Raw genomic sequence first — 19,977 nt, forward strand, 5'->3', positions numbered from 1 at the left:
CGCCTCAGGTGACGATTGAATAATTGATCGCTTGTACGGATGTTTCGCGTCTGCTCGAGCAACGATGGTATTTATCATACACATATACATGTCAGTAATAGAATACGTGATGAGAGAAGCAAAAGCTAGATGCAGGCTAGATGCATTAACGCGTGTTAGTCAAGTGACGGTCACGAGCAGCTTGTATGCAAATTTCCTGTGGAGCCTTCTCATTGGACAAGAGCGTGGAGGTGTAGTCTGGGGGGCGGGGACGCGGTGCCGTGCAGCTTTATGAAGTAACTGTGCCCCGCTTGCACAGTCAGACGTGTGGTCCAAGTCCTCAGACACTGGTGGAGTTTCACTTGGTTCTTATTTCCTAAGAAGGCTGACTGCTGCACACTTTGATGCTGTGGGAGTCATTTGACCTTCTGGGCGGATATCCATGTTTTGGAGTTTTTGGATCGACTGCATGAACTTGTGGACATTTAGCAGCTCTTTGACGAGACAAGAAAGCTGTTAAGATGAGCACCGATGCGCATTCACATCTGGGACTGCAGAAACCCCCCATGAGTTTTGTCAGCGACTTCGACTTGATGAAGTTCGGGGTCAAAAAGGAGACGATGCAGGCGATAGAACGCTCCCTCATCGGGCCATGCGGCCAGCTCCACAGACCGGACTCGGTGTCTTCCACCCCTGGCAGCACACCCGGCAACTCTGTACCCTCGTCACCGAACCTCCCGCCAAACGAGCTACGTAACAACCCAGAGGGTGACCCCTTTTGGATACCCAACAACGGGGCTTACCCTCACCAAATGTACCCCCAAGCGTTTGGGCTCACGCCCGAGGACGCGGTGGAGGCCCTCATCGGGGCCACAACGCAGCAGGGACATCCCCCGGCGCCTCACAGCCACCACCAGCCGCCTTTCCCCGTTGAGTACGAAAGCTACAACCAGCTCAGCGAGACGGCCCACCACTACTCGGAGCTCTCTGCTCCCCCAGATATGCTCCCGAGCAGCCACTGCCAAGACCCCTATCTGAAGAATGACATGCGCAGCGCGTCCCCTCAGTCCCCGGACGAGCAGCTCGAGGCCACCGGTGTGGGCCACCATCATCACCACCACCTCCTGCAGGGGCAGCACAGGCGAGCCAACGCCGACGTGAACTTCTCCGATGACCAGCTGGTGTCCATGTCGGTCAGGGAGCTCAATCGGCTCCTCAGGGGCCTCAGCAAGGACGAAGTCATGCGTCTCAAGCAGAAGCGGCGAACCCTGAAAAACCGAGGCTACGCGCAGTCGTGCCGCTTCAAGCGCGTCCAGCAGAAGCACATCTTGGAGCACGAAAAGACCAGCCTGGTGTCCCAGGTGGAGCAGCTCAAACACGAACTGAACAGACTTATCCGGGAGAGAGATGCGTACAAACTGAAATGTGAGAAGCTGTCTGGTGCAAACTGTTACCACGAAACCGGGTCCACCAGCGACAACCCTTCCTCGCCAGAGTATTTAATGTGAGATGCGCTGATTTTCCCAGAGAACTGATTCTTATCAATAACCAGCAGTCGACTTTGCTCTTAAACAATCAGTCCCATGGATGGATTCTTCACACTGAATTCAAGTTGTGGGACTCTGAGATCCCACGTAAAAGTAAGAGATAGAAAGATTCAACAAGTTCTGAATGAGAAGAGCCCAATAAAGCATGCATGCAGGACATGTGTGACAGCTTCTGTTTGAAATCACATCCTCTGCAAATGATTCCTATTCCTGTTATTTCTTTGAATCCATTTTGCTGATTTGGCTTTGTTTTTTTTTTTTCTTACCAGTTTCTGTTCTTGCTTCTTTGAAACATTGACCAGAATAACCGTGCCAGTTTTGTTATCACTATCGAGCTGAGCTGAGCTTCTGCTGGACAGATGTCTTCTTGACTTGCTTGTCTTTTTTAGGAAACGACAATTATGCAAAATGTTTTTTTGTGTTTTTCATCAACTATGGATCAATAAACCTCTTGTGACTTTTTCAACTAATTCTCATCTCTTCATGGAATTTGCAATACAAACATTCCACGTGCACATTTGCTCTTTTATGTTATGTCACATATGAAGCTATAGAATATTGTAGTTATTGAGTCCTTCGCAAATGCATAAAAGAGTGCATGTTACCTAAGAAGGGAGGCTCAGGCAAAGGTAAATTAGGTAATTATATGTAATTTGTATCCTGAAAAGAGCCAAACATGATGGAATGTACTGTCCACTTTTTCAACCTAATGGGTATTCTAGCGCCTAACATATACTGGGATCGGTATATGCACAATTGCAGAGTCTTTGTTTTTGCGGTGAACGAGGGGACAAGTGGCCCTCTCTCCTTCTCTGACCTTTACCCTTCAAGGAGCACTGCTTCCTGTGGGATCCCGTCATGTGAAAGCACAGGAGGCAGGCTGGCAGGGGCTGCGGGGAGCAGATAAAATGCAGTGGAAACCAGGCTTCCCCTCGACTCCTCTACTCTCTTCCTCAGTCAAACAAATCACATCTGCACTCGGTGACAGAGGAAGAGAGAAGCCGCGAACCACCGCAGCCGACTTGGCGTTCCTCTGGACACTTCCAGGGGAATGTTTGCACTTGATACCCCCCCCCCCCCCCTCCATACAGTTCTGTCCTGTTAGCCATTTTGTAATCCGCAAGCAAATATCCTGAACACGGAACCTTCTCCGTTCACGAGTGCAATAATATTTAGATGACCACCGTGCTTCCCAGGCCAATGTGATAAGCGAGGCTATTGAGAAGAGCGTTTGGAACCGACAACACCGTCAGAGAAGACTTTCTGACACTTTTTCCAAACAGGTGGCTGACGTAATTGCACCATCCCTTCTCTTTTCTTTTCATGGGTGACCCCTGACAGTTCCCCACGCGACCCTCTCACCACAGGTGCAAAAGCACTTTCCTCCCTGAAAAGCACCTCCTGCTTTGGGACTTCACCAAGCAGATAATATGGTGGCAGTGGCATTACCAAAGATGAATATGTTTATTACTGATAGTAGGTTTGCTTTAGGCGGGGCATGTGGCTTTAGACTGCTTTTAGCTAAGGCTTATATTCAAAATGTGAATGATTATATGTGGGAAAAGACACATTGTTTACGGCAATTCATTCTTAATGATTAACTTTGTAAATGATATGATGCCACATGTGCAATCATTACATAATAATAGGGGAGTTGCTGGTGCACACAGCCTTTGTTTATTTACTCGACTTGCTCCGAGACGTTTCAGCCCTTTCAAGAAGTGCCTTTCTTGTGCGTTACTATCTTTGACCGCGTTCAGGCCTGCCGTGTGGATTTCTAAGCGTGGGCTGGATAATGCAGCGCCCGTACCGGCAGGGAAGAGGGGCTTTGTGGTGCTGTGTGACAATGTACGGGGTGCCATTGTAGAAACGATTAGCCAGCTCTTTTCCCTCGCTTGTGATAGGCTGGAGCGGCTGATGTGAGAGGCACACATTTCCCCCACCCCCGACGCCCCGCCGCAAACACCCCAAGCCCACAGCGCCTGAGGCAGGCTACTGAGTCAGCAGGAGGGAAAGGTGTCTGCACGTCTGTGGCATCAGAATGGAGAAAGGGAAGGATTGCACAAAAAAAGGAACACGATGATGAAGCAGGTTAAAGAGGAAGCGTAATCACGTCTTGTATTGTTTCAAAATCCCTACCACTGTGGCCTTTATTAATCAGCGTGACCAATACGACATCCAAACGCTTTCCAGTGAAGCTTTGCCAATGTCGGGCTGCGTCAGAGAGACAGTGGACACAGACAGAAGAATGCTGCAGAGAGTTGCCATTGTGTGGCCAGAGTCAGAGGAATGCAGGCACACGGACACCAATGATCACAGCCAGAGGCCTGGAGCCTCAAGAGGAGGCCCGGGCCGACAGAGTCCAGCATCACTTAGCTTTTGGACCCGTGAAACAAGATTTGTTGGCGAAGAGCTCCTGAGTGACTGTCGGAGATTAGATAGAAAGTAGCATTAGCTCATCAGCAGAGTAAACATTTGTTTACTCAAACAAACACTGCTGATCAAGGAGGGGCTTCTTTGCTAACGCTGATAATTGTTTTTTTTTCGACGGTCCCAACGTCAGGCGGGTTCCAGTTCCAGTTTTGCAACAGTAGAAGCTCGCATTAATGATTTGTCCGAGAGCACAGCTACACATGAAGCGGTGATTTGGACGGACGACAGGATGGACGAGGGGCTTCCTCTTTCACTTCCTATATGGGGACGCAGTCAAGTGACTCTTTGTGAGAGCGTTAAGCTTGTATGTCGCAGGAAAACACAGCTTGGATGGCTGCGGTTTCCGTTCAGGATGTCCAGTCGTTTCTGGGCAGTTGTGACACTGTGAATCATGCGGTGATCACACACGCACACTCATGCGTCTCCGTGGGGAGGGCACACACAAATGCAAAATGAGTGCAAGTTTAGCCGGATTGATGGGAAGCGAAATGTACGCGTTTGTTACATTTATTTCTTCTTTTACTGCTAGATAAAAGATGATAAAAAGCCATAGCATTTCAGTATGTGGAATCAAACTATGGAATGGATTGAGTAAGGAAATCAAACAATGCACAACGATGAGCCAATTCAAGAAACAATACAAGCAAGGATGAAGAGTCTTGAACCAGTCATGATGTGTTATATATATCACTATATTGACACTTACTATGGTACCCATTATGGCATTGGATGCTCATATCACCTAGTACTTCGGTGCGGGACAAAACATTTTAAAAATTTAAAAAATAAAAACAAATTAAAATTAATTTTTAAAATGTAAAACATTTTAAAAATTAAAAACAAATAAAATTTAAATAAAATAAAAAAAATAAAAATAAAAAACCTTAAACTATATTAGGAAAGCAGGAAGTGAACAAATGTAACAGTTACTGATTGTAAAAGTACCAGATGGAGGGGTAGGATTTAATAAGCTTTGCTTCTTCCTACTCCTTTCGGACATGTGGAACTGTGAACTGATTATGTGATGCATTCAATTGTAATCTGATGCATGTTCAGATGAAATAAAACCATCACCATTACTGATTTTCTTTATGCTTAGACCTCAGAGGCATTTTTCACTGGCTCCCACATCCTGACAGATTCCTCAGTAATTACGAATGTACTACCGGTAATGACTAATGTTATCACATGACATGCTACGACAAGATACAACTGAGCGGATTAATGTGTAGCTCTGGAAGCATAATAAAGTTTGAAGACCTCCCTTATTGGCTGCCGCAAGGCTTCCTGGAGACGTGGTGTTCAGTGTCTTTGTGCATGAACTTCTCGCCATCTGATAGGACAGAGCGCTGCGCTGATAAAGAGCTTGTCACGTTTCACTGGACACCACAGAGACAGCTTTGACAAAGTCCTGTTTCATTACCGGGTCCGGACTTTGGTCGTAGAGCAAAGGGTGAACTACTGTATGTAATAATTATACAGATGTCTCTCGTTGTGAGGGAACAACATTGGACGAGATCTTCATATAGACTGAAGGATGTTCATGTTTTCGGCTTCATTGTTGTGACACTGCAACTTTACAGGATAAATGAGGCCGGTCAACACAGGGGGGGGGATTATCCAAGAGAGTCGACCTCTTTCCCTTTCTTTCCCTGTTAGGATTTCCTGTTCTGTTTTATGGGGGTCGTGCAGCTGGCAGGCGCCCTCCTGTTTCTGTCCATAATAATGACAGACATCTATTAGTGCACAGTAGAAACACGAGCCATAGAGGTTAACTCAGCCACCTTTGCCCCCCTCCCCCCACCAACACCACCACCACCACCACCTCCCCAGCCGCCTAACAGCCTCTTCCCTTTCCACAGTTCCTGACCCTGGTATACAGCCCACCTATCTTTAGGGCCGATCATTGTGTCTCTTAGTTGCTGTTAAGCAGAGCTCCGCTGATTTAAGGGTCAGCTTCTGCACACGTATGTGCAAACTATGGAAGAAGGGCTGACCTCCAGTCAGCACTTGCTATCTCCACTGTACGACACGTCGCATCTCCGCTACGCAGCATCCTTGTTTATGGATTTAGTTTTTATATGTTTTTTTATACATTAGGTATGCTTTACTGTAAGATGTGAGTCTGTGTTTATCGCCTCAACACGGCGGACACGAGACTATGGCGGTGGTGTCATATGTTCTGGAGAAGTGCAACAAGTCTGCTTGAAACTGGGTGTGTCACTCTCCCACTAATGTGTCATGTTAGTGTCATAACTTGTCCCTCATAGTTATCCAAAGGTGGCTGGCAAACTTGAAGCCATTGGATAGAAACCGCTTGAATATCGGATGCCGTGGACGTGACAGTCCAAGATGTTGGCTCAATGGCGAGCACTTTTGACAGTCATGCCTCAGAATGCGGGGATGGTTGGATCAGGCGGGTTACACACTAAAAAAAGTTGCATTCCCAAAATAGTTTTTTTAGAATAGAATGTCAAGTTCCTTTTTACTTGCATCTCGAATTCCATTGTTGGCCAAACACTGTGTGCCTCGTTTCAGCTTGTTTGGGTGGAGAAAGAGAATGCTACATACTGATAGTTGTCAAATGGACAAATGATCGAACCAACACTGTAACACCGTTATAAAATTAGAAATCAAATACCAATATCAAATATCCATATGAAATCAAAATAACAACATAACAACTTTATGAACATCAACAAATGTACAATAAACCTTATGAAACTTTATTTAGAGAAAAAGGCGGGGTACACCCGCGACCAATCACAGGGTGGCAAACAACCATTCACACTCATATTCATACCTTTGGACGATTTGGAGTGGCTAATTAACCTAGCATGTTTTTGGAATGTGGGAAGAAACCGGAATACCCGCATGCACGGGGAGAACATGCAAACTCCACACAGAGATGGCCAAGGGTGGGATTGAACTCGGGTCTCCACCACTCAACCACCGTGCAGCTAATAGGTCGTAAATAGGTTTTGATTTCTAAATAAGGAATCCTATTTATTGGAAATTCACTTATCACCAACTGGTCCAGAACTAAATGACTAAATGATAAAGGAGGGATTACCGTAACATAAATTACATTCGGATATTCCTCCCCAAAGTCCTGATGATGGCCTCGGCCTTGGCTGAGATACAGCAGCAGCTGGGCGTCACAGAAGAGAAAGTGAAACGTGTAAGGAAACACACCGCCCACACGTGGCTGAGGAGCATGTCCAGGCTGCACAGCAACACGTTGGGGGCCTTTGGCGAAAACCCAGCAACCCCTGAACCCTGCTTGCACACCATCAGATGTTAAGCAACATTTGACTATAATAGTGGTGAGACCCCCCCTCAAAGTTACGTGGGAAGCCCAAGTCATTTAGATTGTTGTTTCCATTGAAAGAACACAAAAGGGTGGTAATCCGCCTCGGCTGGGGCAGCGCCGTGCGTCGTACGCCCGCCCCAGTTAGCCTGCAGTGGTGAAAAACATTTGCTGTAAGAGTGTCAGCTTCAAGTCTCTTTTGTACATGTGAGGTCAAAAGGGCAGCGCAAGTGTGTGAGTGACAGCAGTAAGGGCGACCGGTCTATATTTAAAAGCAAGAAGGAACAGGACTTTGACTCACGTGTGGACCCTGTTTCCACACAACATTGTCAGCATCCGTATGACCTGATGACAATCATTATTTTAGGATACTTGATTATGACATCTGTCGCTTACATTATTAGATTGTGTCTGTCATCGCTGTCCTCTTGGAATAGCTTTTATTGATTGCTCAGAAAATGTGATCCCGTTCTTTTAGGAGGAGATGATGAGGAGTTGATCTTCCGTGTTGGGACGGCGGATGCGCTGTTAAACTGTGTTGACATGTTGGCGGCAGCTGAGGTGTTTGCAAAGGTTGCCGGTCACTGATTGGCGGAGCCGGTGGAAAGCGCAAGACTTTTGCTTTCCCACACGGCGTAGACTTTGAAATTGGAGCAGTTTCTCCACAGCTTTATCAAGCTCCCATCACCGGATAGACCTGTCAGAACCGCGGCTCCTCGGCAACAACTTGTGTTCATTGGAGGTAGAACAAATACAGTCAAAGCTGACTTTTTTTATGATTGGCTTTTCGACTCGTTTATCGTACAATATCGATCGTAATGAACTAGCCGGTTGACTCGAATTCTATTATTCTGCAAAATCAGGTGCTCAAATAAAGCACCCTAAGCCATGTGTTGGTGACCCATTGCATTTTTTTATTGAGTGAGACTGCCAAATAACCCGCCATGGGGCCAATGAAAATTGCAAAGTATGAAGATGGGGTCTCCTCCCGTCCGACTTTTTCATTTCATTTGTCATTTGTAGTTGGAATTTACTCAATAAAATGTAATTTTGTTCATATTTTTGGGTGCGGATACATTTGATTTACATTAGTTTCTATGTGAATTTTTTTTTTCTTGAACCTTTTGGAAAAAAATACTAATGAAAACTGAGGTACTTTTAATCCAGACTTGAGTTGAGGTAGCCGGAGTTTTCCATGCAGACGTTCCAAAGCAGTTAATATGTCAAATAAACACGAGATTGATGATAGAAGTGTGGCAGATAGCACGTCAGTTATGCCTTCAGTCTTGACTGTTTTCAGAACAACTCGCCTCCAGGGCTACTTCAACATGCACACACCTTCATCGCTATCTCGGCAGCCCATCTGCGTCAGCAGTGGACTGGGACACGAGCATGAGAACTGGAGGCGAGCCTGGTCCTCAGGCCCACGGATAGGGGCTGTGCTGTCAGAGGTAAACAGGTTTTATGTGTCTGTGGATTTTTTTTCCACCTGGGGAAAGGTAGCTTCCCACAGGAGTAGCGAGAACCTTGGTGTCCCACACTTTCCTCTCTTGGCTAGAGAGTAAGTACTTCTTGGCGACACAGTCCTTATCGTTTCATCTGCCAGACCACTTGGTAGGAGGATGGCGGATCAGTTGGGGTTAACGTTCATCCATCCGCTGATAACTATAAACTATTTAATATTCCAACTAACAGCATTCCTTTATGTTTGTTTGAGAGGAAGTTACTCCATCCAAGGTACTTCAAACAGAGACTATGCTGGTAATAATGTTCTTAATGCCTTTTGTGGTTGAAGGAATTGATCCATTCAACGTCAATCATTGCCTTCATCGATGTCATCGATTGACTGAGTATTGATTGATTCCACAATAAGAACAAATTGATGTTTGAATAGCATCTCAAGGCATCGGCGATAGGATAGGATCTCTGTTCTGCAGCTCTAAAATCCTGCAGCTTTCCGGAGGATTGGTTTTGGAAAGTGTGAGTGAATATTTGTCAATTTGCTGTCCCACACTGGCTTAAATTCTCAGTTTCAAATCATTCCGATGTTTTTTTTTGCAAGCGACTCAGGTTCTGTGACAGAAATGAGCCTTTCTTTTATTTTACGAAGATGCAAATACAGTGGATAAAAGGAACCCAGGGCGTGAAAAAGGTGATGCCTTTGCTCCATCGTGAGCCACCATCACAAAGAGAGCTTGACCTTGCCTTTTGCCTCTTGGCTGTCTGACAAAGCAATCCCCATGCTCTGGTGCGGCACGGCTGTCCTCTAAATGAAAGTAGCTGAGAGAAGAAGGGCAAAGAGGCCTATGGAATATCAATGTGCAACGCTCTCATTTAAGATTAAAGCTTTGAATAGAACCCTATGGAGCCTCTTCCCTAAGAAATGCTTGACATTTTACCCTTGCTGACTCTGGATAAAAAGGTGCGCCGCGCCACCGCTATCACCACCTCCGCTAACTAGCTGCGCCTCCTCAACTTGCCCTCCATCCTCCAAATTCATTGTGGAGTTATTGACTTAGACTACAGTCGCACTTGGAGCAAATAAGTGAAATGGATCCTCTTACTGGCAGCCAACGATAAGAATACTGAAACAGCTGAAAGTGTCGGGATCAGCAAAATGGCCGAGTATGGAGGCAAAATATGAGGACACTCGGATAAACCCCGACAAGGAAATTCTTTACAATTAGAGGAAACATGGGCACGTGTTATTAAAATGAGTTTTTAAGAAGGATGTAATACATGAGCCACCTATTGATGTCATTATTGTTTACAATAACATACAGATGTAAAACATTCATCCTAAAGGGGGCAATTCTGTGACTTCAGTGATAGGATTCAGCTCTTCGGCTTCGGTTTGAATCCCCCAAAATGTTCTGCATATTTCATGGGCAGTGCCAATATTGTGTTCTATGGCTGTATAAACATGGAACTTACCAAAAGAAAAAAAAAATCTTACCCTTTTCTGTTCTTTAGTAATCAGTAATAGAATGGTAAGTTTCAGGAAAATATCAGTTCCTAACTAAAAAGGGAGGAAAAACAGCTTTTCGTGAAAAGGTTTTGGTTATTCGTGGCTTTTGTGACGTCTAAATAACCATACCAACATAAACATCAACATATCAATTTATTTACAAACATAAAACTATGAACTATTTACAATTTTCACATTTGTAACGCAGCTACTGTATTTGTGTGCATGCAAATTTCCCTACAATGTGTGACCTTCTGCCTGCTACACTCCTCCACGTCTATCACTTCCCTGCCGAGCTCTCATCAAATGCGCTTCTGCCACCTAGTGGCCATTGTTGTTTACTATTTTTGCCTCTTGCGCCAAAAAAAAAACCAAACTGTAAAATGACGTACAACATAAATACGTTGTTGGGTATGACGAGTGTTTGGTATTGAAAGAGCTCATCAAATCTGGTGCTTGTGTGTCTCACAACATTACTGAATACTATACTGTACATCATCAAAATGTCTTTATGCTTGAAAAAAACGTTCTTAAATATGAATATTTTCACATTACTATTTACTACTACTATTTCATAGTAAAGGAAGCATATTTTTATTTCCCAACATTCATGTGAGGGAGGAGCTGCTTCCTATATCGGTATCGCCAACGGACGACATTGGACATGGTTAAGAAAGTAAGAAATTATCTGTAATATTTGGAGAGTCTACATTGTCCGTGGGAGTGGACGGTTGTTTGTGTCCAACCCACCGGTGACCCAAATGAGGACAAACAATATGTAAAAATGAACACATGAATCCCAAACTGCTGTGTGTATCATCATGGTTTTGGCGGCTATGAAGACAATATAGAGAATCATATTCAAATGTGGTCTGTGGCGGTAATCCCACTGGTGATAAACAGAATTCCACATCACGCTCCAACTCTGCAGTTAACTGAATCAATGCAATTCCACTTTTGCTGATCTTGCAGACCGAGACCCTCCCCCAACCTCTCTCTCTCTCTCGCTCTCGCTCGCTCGCTCGTTCGCTCTCTCGCACGCACACACTCCCTGGTGGGGCCGGCCTACCCATCGTAACGTATTAGCGGTGGAAGTCATCACACAATCAAGACAAGGCAGCGTATGAGACGTCAGGCCAATTTGTTTCCTTCTTGGCGCTACATCACATTAGCAGGGTAGCTATACCCTTGAGCTAAATCTAAGTTCACGTCGAGGCAGCAGGCCGTCGGATGGCGATGTCAGCACTTTTTAGATGGCTGCTGACATGTATCCACAGACTGACAAGCGAGGGGGGAAAAAACACGGCAGCTTGAAATACGGTCCTACGGGTGTTCCTTTTTTCTCAGCTTGTAGTTCTTATCCCGAGGCAAGAGCGAGAAGTGTGAACATTTAAGAAAATAGCACCTCGGTCAGAGGTTAGCGTCATCAGAGGATTCCGCCAAGTGGATGAAAAGACCCGAGACCCACTCTCATCAGGATCTCGGCCCAAATGTGCCGTACCCTCCCTGAGTCACGGGACAAATACCACTCAAAGAGGCCAGTCGATAGTTCAATTATCTGATATCTGTCTGCTTTAATTAAACATATCATTGACCATCCCAGGACAAATTATAGCCATCCCATTACCCGTGAATGGAATGGATTTGGCATAACCACCACTTGACCCCCCCGCGGATTGACCGGCCTTAAGTACAGGGTCAGAGTGTATCCGCCGCTCGCCGCCTTCCCTCGCGAACGCCGTCTGATGTGGCGCCGGTTTTGCCCAAAACAGTCGGAGGGGGAAACACAATGGCTGCGAGATTATCATACTGCCTCCGTTTGACTTTTTCTAACTGAATTCATGAATATATATGAATCCATCTTGCGTCTCAATCTCAAGCACCCTCCAGCTGCTGCCATTTTCTTTGTTCCCCCCACACTGTTTTCTTACAGGAAGTTACAAAACCAGACCCTCGTGCTTTGGCTTTTTTAGTCACAGTAGGAAATGTAAACCTGTATTTTGCAAAAATAGTCAATAATGCTACATCAAAATAATAATAATAATAATAATGTTCGGGCTTTACTTGAAATCCAAATGATTTGGATAATGAACTGCCCTGCAATAAGGAAATAAACATAAATAAACATCTGTCATTGCATTTGCGACCTTGTATAACCTTAGAAATGATACCGGTTTACCGGCCGGGACACGGCTCAATTTACTTTACAGCGCACTAAAATGTTCGGGGGGGGGAGCTCAAAATATAAATATTGCTAATATTGCTTAATATAATATATAAGTATTCCTTGGAAAAAAAATAAACTGGTTTAGAATGTGTGCAAAGCAAAGCAGACACTTAATGATATTCAAGGCTAGAAAAATAGAAGGTCATCATTTTCTTTATTGAGCATCAACAATGCAGCATAATCGCACCACTAACATTTTTTCCCATTTTTTAAAACATGAATCATTCATTCATATTCATATTCACAGCTTTTTAAAAATGTGTTTATACATAACTTTCCAAACAAATGTTTCATGTAAAGATGTTCCTTGTAAACAGTTATGTTCTCTGCACTCGCCTCGCCCGTTTTTGTCTTAAACCTCCCTCTTTTGGAACTTTTAATGTCATTTGAATAATGTGAACATCCAGCAGCAACACGACATTTTGGCATGACTACTATTTTGAGGAAAAATACACTAAAATATACCGCTCATAAACATAATAAGATATTTATGTCATTTATGACCCTTTAAATACTGTTGAGGTGTGATTCAGTCCGGTCCTGGCATTTTGTTTTCTGGCCAGAAAGATGATTGATGTCTGAGGAGGCCACCGCCGCAGCGATATGTCATGTCGTTCGTATTCCCTAAATGTCACACCCTCGTAGCACTTGTGCCTGGCATCACACAGCAACCCAAGAAGCCGAGAACACACACACACTTTTCTCCATGAATGTATCGCCAACCTTTGGACTTCGCCACTACTCCTTTTAATAGCTGCGTCTTATGGATCATCTGGAAGCCTGCTGAGACACGCAGATGGGGAACGGATGGCGAGGCCAGTCAATGAGCCAATCAATGCAGGACATGCATCAATAAATGGATAGAGAGCTGCTGAAATAGACACCAGCGTAGAACATCATCGTGTGCGGCACACGGTGCAGATGGCTAATACGGGACGTCCTGGCTGATTAGGTGTCCAGTTGAATAACGCACACAGCAAACACGCCGCGTCATTTGGAGAGGCCGGACACCAGCGCCTGGCGCCTTGTTTTACTTTCACACAGCTAGCGTTTTTTCATTCTAGCAAGTCCTTGCTATTTATTACAGAACAGTGGTTCCGTATGTAACGTACATCCAAGGGTGTCCATGAACCCGTCTCATCCTGTCATCCAACACGGTGCTAGTTTATCATTCAAACAGCCACATGTCTTTATTGGCCTCAGGGCTGGCTGTATTATGGCTCACAACAAGAACCTCGCCAGGAGATAGATGTTTATCGACATACAGTATACTAGAGATTCATATTATTCATATTTATAATCATCACCATGAATTACCATGTCTGAAATATGCACATTTTTATTGTATTTTATTGAAATAAAAATAAACAGCAGGGCGGGGTCGTGTATACGTGTATATTTATATGTACTAACAGCCCCAAATAAAGTGGTTGCTTTAATAACACGACATTTCAGTCACACTTAAACTGTTATTATGAGCAATGACGAGTTGCATTCAAAGACACCGCGTCATTTCAGTTGTATTGACAAGTTTCGAGTGAATTTTTCTGCACTTTTGAGCATAAATGCAGCAAACAAAGTGAGTTTTTCTTTGCATTTAATAAAGGCGTTGTGATGTTCTGAGTGTCCCTGAATGCATCATGCGGTCTATCTAGTGACAATGAGGAAGTGTCATTGGCGTGATAGTTTGGAGTTGGAGATACATACTGTACTGCTGATGAGTCAGAATGCTGTCGCCGACGCCACCGCCGCTGCTCACACGTATGCATCAATTACGCAAATAAATTTCCCATAATTAATGAAATAAATGAGTCAACAGCTGTAGTTGATTATAATGAATAATTGATATGATTGATTTGCCGTGCCGGGTATTTTAATGGTAATCGTAGTTGTTGATTTGATTTCCAACACGCATCACGCAAATACTTTTTGGGTATTCTAATGTCCCCAAAAGGGGGCAGGAAGTAGGTAGGAAGATACCGTGATGAGACAGCCATCGCTGTGCTGTCCGTCCACAAGCATCCCCTCATGTTACGGCAGGATAATGCACGGCCCCGTGTCGCCAGGGTCTGTACACAATTCCTGGAAGCCGAATACATCCCACTTCCTGCTGGGCCAGCAGACATGGCGTATGCTGAATTTGAGGTGAAAAGCGTGATGAGATAGTTGATGTTCCGCGTGTGAGCGTCTTTCCCGCCAATGTTGTGTTTTGACTCAGGTGCGTCCGTGAGCAGATCGTGAGTCAGTGCTTGGACACGGGTTGTTGTTCCATTGTCCATCAGCAGCATCCCGCTCTCTGATAACGTGCGTTCCACACCGTGTCAGCTGCTGGGAATACGCCGCGTCGTAAACACAATACGTGCGACGCCCCCCCCCCCCCATCCTTCAGCTCAAGTGTCAAGACACTACAGCTGCTCCTAATGGGCCGTGCCATAAATCTCCGGAGAATGGCTGTTTTGAGGGGTGGCTGCTGAGGAGCAGCTGTACCCTAAATATAACATGAAGGCCTCAGCAGGACGCGTTGGAGTCAACATGCGGTTCGGCACGGAGAGCTTATCAACAATGCCTCCCACCTGCACCGGCCCCGCCCGAGGCCTCGCATCAGCGCTACCACTCAGGAAGTCCACGTCAGTGGTGGCGCTCTGACTCTGACTCGCACCCCCAAACAACAGGAGGATCGGGACTACGGAATCATACATTTGACTTTAACACGGCAAAACATTCACAATCAGCACCTCGTGGTCTGAGACGGCGCGGGGGGGGGGCAGACTAAGCTCATTTTATCAGTGTTTTCTTCCAGTCATGTTCATCCTCTCCATGGAAGTACAAACTGTATATCCACACCTGCTGATAAAAATACATGCAGTATGCAGTCATGCGTATTGGAGGACTTGGTACAAACACTTTCAACAGAAGGATGCGTGGGGGGGGATTTTTTAATGTTTATAATTTGGTAAACGGGCTGAAAGCCAAATTCAAAACGCTAAGAAGTGTTTACAGAAAAAACAGCCGCTTTGAGCTGCAGTGGACAGACATACACTATTATTATTGGTTATTACTATCAATATTTCAACTTTTTGTTTGTGCCATTTGTTTTTATTTGTAATCAGCAGTTGTCTAACGTCTGCACGTTTGGAAAGCGTCACAGCTGCTAAATAAGCCAAAAAATGAGACAAGTCGAGTTTCCAGTGCCAGCATTTGATAAGGAAGGTGAAGAAGGTTGGCTTCAAGAAATAACACCAAGCAAAACACGGGTGTCATCCTCGGGGGTTTCTTCTCCTCCCTCGCTGCTCGTCATCGTCGTCTTTGTCAACAATCAAGTCTTCCAGCAAAGTAAAAGTCACATGATATCTTATCATTTAGCATTTATTATCGCTTTCATGAATTCTGCTGACTAGCAAAAAGTGTCCGTCCATCTGTTGGTGACCTCCAGCTGAAACCACCTTGGGTTCTCCAGCAATGATCCAATGAGCCACCTCTGAAAAGGCTGAAGAAAAAACAAATGAAGACTTTGGAGAGGCCTGGTCCGAGTCCAGACCTGGATCCTATGGAGATGCTGTGGTGTGACCTTAAAAGGCTTCATGCAGGAAAAGCCTCCAATGGGGTTGAAGCAAAGTATCACAAACGGGGGGCCCAACCACTGATTTGGGGGGGGCGTCGCTGTTTCACACAGGGATTTTTTTCTCCCTTCATAATGAAAAGTTCAGCTCTGTTATCGTTGACTAATGTCTACATTTGATGATCTGAAACATCGAAGTGTGACAAACATAAAAAATAAGAAATGAGGGCGGGGCCAAGCCCCTGCATCTCATTAGTTTTTTTAAGAGCATGCTGAGGGCCAATAAAAAAACAAGCCGCAGGATGAAACGGCCCCCGTGCAACATTTTGGACACCCATGCTGGTGCGAAACCAATTTGGTTGGGAGTCTTTGGAGATGCCAAATTGTGCCTCTGGGAGTCACTGCAGCTCACAATTTGGCTAATGAAGGCCAAGTAATCAAGCTTCTAACTCGTCAAGCGTGGTTGCCATAATTAAAAGGTCAGTATCGGGAGTGCGGTTCCCTACTGCCGCCTTCCCGGAGTACGACGCCAAGTACCAGTCCCACTGATGAAGACTAGTCAAGGCATCAATCCACCTCGGTCCCGTCTGTCAGTCACTGAAGCAGCCTAACGCGGTGACGTGTATCCATCCAATAATCCATCGGGACCACTTCACCGTGTCTGCGTCATAAAATACCAACATGGTGGAACACAATAAAGCAGCTGGCCTTCCAAAAACGACCATGTCCGCCATCCCAGCGGACCCATCATCATACGTGTTCTTAACTGGGGACAAACTGCAAAGCACATTTTATGAACCTGTGGCGTGCTATTTGTAGCTATCCCAATAAAACACAACAATAATAATAATAATAATAATAATGATGAATTAAAAAGGGTGATTACACATTGGCATAGCACTTGACTTGTGATTCCAGACATGCTGGCTAACTGGACGAGAGCCCGACGCTAACAATATTTGGAAGGCAGCGATCTTACACCTTTTGTCAGACTTGCTGACATCTACAAGGATTTTAGCCAGCATGCAACCTCCGGGGATCATAAGGTGACCCGAAGAGGACGCCGTCCGTCAAACATCCGTTATTAATAATAGTAATAATAATAACAATACATCCCATTTCTATCATGCTTTTCTACGTGCTCAAACTCAATTTAGACCAGGGGTCTCAAACACGCGGCCCGCGGGCCAAATGTGGCCCGCAGGACACTAGTTTGATAGGAAAGTTTAATGTTAGTTTGATGTTCATGTACCCAGAAAAAATGATTACGTTTGATTCATGTTCATGTTAAAGGTTAAATAACTGTTAATAGTTATCCTCCCTATCCGTGTGGAAGTGGTAAGTTTTTGGCTATTTAAGTTTAAAGGAAATAACTTGAAGGCTACCGTTTAGGTGGCTAGCTCTCTAGTTTGCGAGTTAGCATGTGTCTCAAGACCCTGCAGTTGCGCAATATGTTGTAAATAAAAAAAAGAGTATAAATGTGACTATAGTCGTGTTTTGTCATGTCTACAGGGCTCTAATAATGCTTTGTTCATTTTAATCTGGAAAAAATCATTTGTCTACCCACCAACTATATGTGGTTTTTATTATTTGCCGTTTTATTATTATTATTATATTTATTTATTTATTACTGATTGATTGATTTTCTTTATTCTTGATTTGTTTATTCATTTTTCATCTTATTTTGTGTAGAAAAATAAAAAGTAAGATATTTGAGAACAGTGGAATGTTTTATCAGAGCTTTTCTTGTAGAAAATTGGAACCAAAGCAGTTTTTAAAATTGTTTTGTTTTTAATAAATGTGTTTTTTGGGGTTTTTTTTTTTGGAAAACCTGATGCGGCCCAGTCTCACCCAGACCCAAGTTCCAGTGGCCCCCAAGTAAATTGAGTTTGAGACCCCTGATTGAGACGGTCAAGGAATAAGTCCAACTTAGTCTCAATGCTTTGAACCGAGTACCAAAATGATTGTAGTAGCGTCCATATGTACTGTACATGTTTATCATTTCATATCATTTAGTAATCATCATAACAAATCCTGAATGCTAACACAGCCCAGACCTGCAGCGGAGGTTTTCCATACGCAAGAACAGGGCACTCTCTGGTGGCCGGAAGCTGCTAGTGATGCTTCCTGCTGCAAGACCCTCCAAAAGTGAGGAGGCAACAAAATCCTTGATACCGCCTTTTCATTTTTTCATCACGCGTGAGATGAAATATGAAAAGGTTCCGTGTTTACCTGTGAGCCTAAGCTAATAGGTGCAGACTGTTGTGCTGTGCATCCCCTAGCGCTTCCCTAATTACAGCCAGTGGTTGCTTTGCAGCAGCCTATTCAAATCAAATAGCGTTCTCTCCCGTATTACTTCCATTGTACTTGCTTGGAGATCAGTCCCCTTCAGCTGTGCCGTTTTACATAATGAACGCACAGGCGTTTGATGTGTTTGCCTGCGAGGAGATGCACGCTCGGCAGGAGGAGCCGCCGCAGGGCCTCGTGTTCTTACCTTCTTCCTTTGCAAGCGTTTAGAGCGCTGGCTGAATTAAGCCTGAAGAGTCCCAATGTCAGTGAAATATACGTTATTTTGTACATGGTTAAAACATTGGGTTGCCATTAACCAGTCGCCTGGTGATTAGCATTCATAAGGGGAACGTGCAGCGGCTTGTTCAATGCATAGGCTGAAAGGCGACCACATGCTGAGATGGTTGGAGTCATACAAATGCTAAAATGCATCTTCATAACTACTCCGGACTCATTTAAAGCCTCGCTATTCACGTCCGACAAAAGGCTTTTGTTGGATGTGATTTGCGAAAGCGTGAGATGTGCTGGTAAAAAACACCTGAGCTCATTCCATTCATTATCTCAGCCAAGTGCATTCGAGCTACGCTAACAAAGCCGACGCACTTCCAGATGGATAGAGTGTTGCATCCAGACAATGTCATCACAGCGCCGTTACTTCTGGACCATTATCTGACCAGACGTTCATCTTCAAGGTGCCGTTTCGCCACATCGGGCGTGTCCGAAACGTTTTCCACCGTTGGCTGTGTCGTGTAAAGTTACCTGTCCCGTCATTTATGGTAATGGTAATGGTAATGGTAATGGTAATGGTTTTATTTCATTTGAACATGCATCAGATTACAATTGAATGCATCACATAATCAGTTCCCAGTTCCACATGTCCAAAAGGAGTAGGAAGAAGCAAAGCTTATTAAATCCTACCCCTCCATCTGGTACTTTTACAATCACTAACTGTTACTTTTGTTCACTTCCTGCTTTCCATAATAAAGTTTTTGTTGTTTTTTTTAAATAATGCACCTCGTACTGAAGTAGGAGGTGATATGAGCATCCAATGACATAATGGGTACCATCGTAAGTGTCAATATAGTGATATATTGACACTTATATATTTATTAATAATTATTATTTATTATATTAATATATACTTATATATTGATGATATATCATGACTGGTTGAAGACTCTTCATCCTTGTATTTAGCAAACATCAACTGCTTGTATTGTTTCTTGAATTGGCTCATCGTTGTGCATTGTTTGTTTACGTTTCTGTTTATGAAATATAGTAAGAAATAGAAATAGTTACATTGTGATTCAACAACATAATAATAATAATAATAATAATAATAATAATCCCACATTTTGATATTTTCTACAACCTGTTGGAAACCTGTCCTGTATTTTTGTTCCATGTGCTCTGACCGTTTTTGTGGAGTTTTATGCATAAATGGCCAAAATGGTCCTATCTCGCAGGGTTAAAGAATCCTTTCAAAAAACAGACGGTGATCCGCAACCCCCCCCCCCAAAAAAAATGTAGTCAACTGTTCTAGATCCCATTTTTGACAATTAATGAAAATTACATCCAAATCCATTGAGAACTTTTGAGGTTATTTTGAACACAAACAGATAAAAATGAAACCAAAAAATGAGACCTAAATCACCAAATACTTTT

At 44.1% G+C, this 19,977-nt stretch overlaps 1 protein-coding gene across 1 annotated transcript; it reads left to right on the forward strand.

Annotated features, from left to right (window-relative positions):
- The first annotated feature begins 286 nt into the window (after nt 1-286).
- mafbb (v-maf avian musculoaponeurotic fibrosarcoma oncogene homolog Bb) lies at nt 287-2,090 on the forward strand. Its single transcript, XM_058075950.2, has one exon. The coding sequence runs from the start codon at nt 501-503 to the stop codon at nt 1,485-1,487; it is 987 nt and encodes a 328-aa protein (XP_057931933.2). The 5' UTR covers nt 287-500; the 3' UTR covers nt 1,488-2,090.
- Nucleotides 2,091-19,977: the final 17,887 nt, after the last annotated feature.

Source organism: Doryrhamphus excisus, linkage group LG11 (genome assembly GCF_037039965.1).
Source record: "Doryrhamphus excisus strain RoL-2023G ecotype Guam linkage group LG11, RoL_Dexc_Guam_v1.1, whole genome shotgun sequence".
Taxonomy (NCBI): Eukaryota; Metazoa; Chordata; class Actinopteri; order Syngnathiformes; family Syngnathidae; genus Doryrhamphus; species Doryrhamphus excisus.

Coding starts and splice junctions, on each gene's coding strand:
- mafbb (XM_058075950.2), top strand. CDS start 501: ATGAGCACCGATGCGCATTCACATCTGGGACTGCAGAAACCCCCCATG.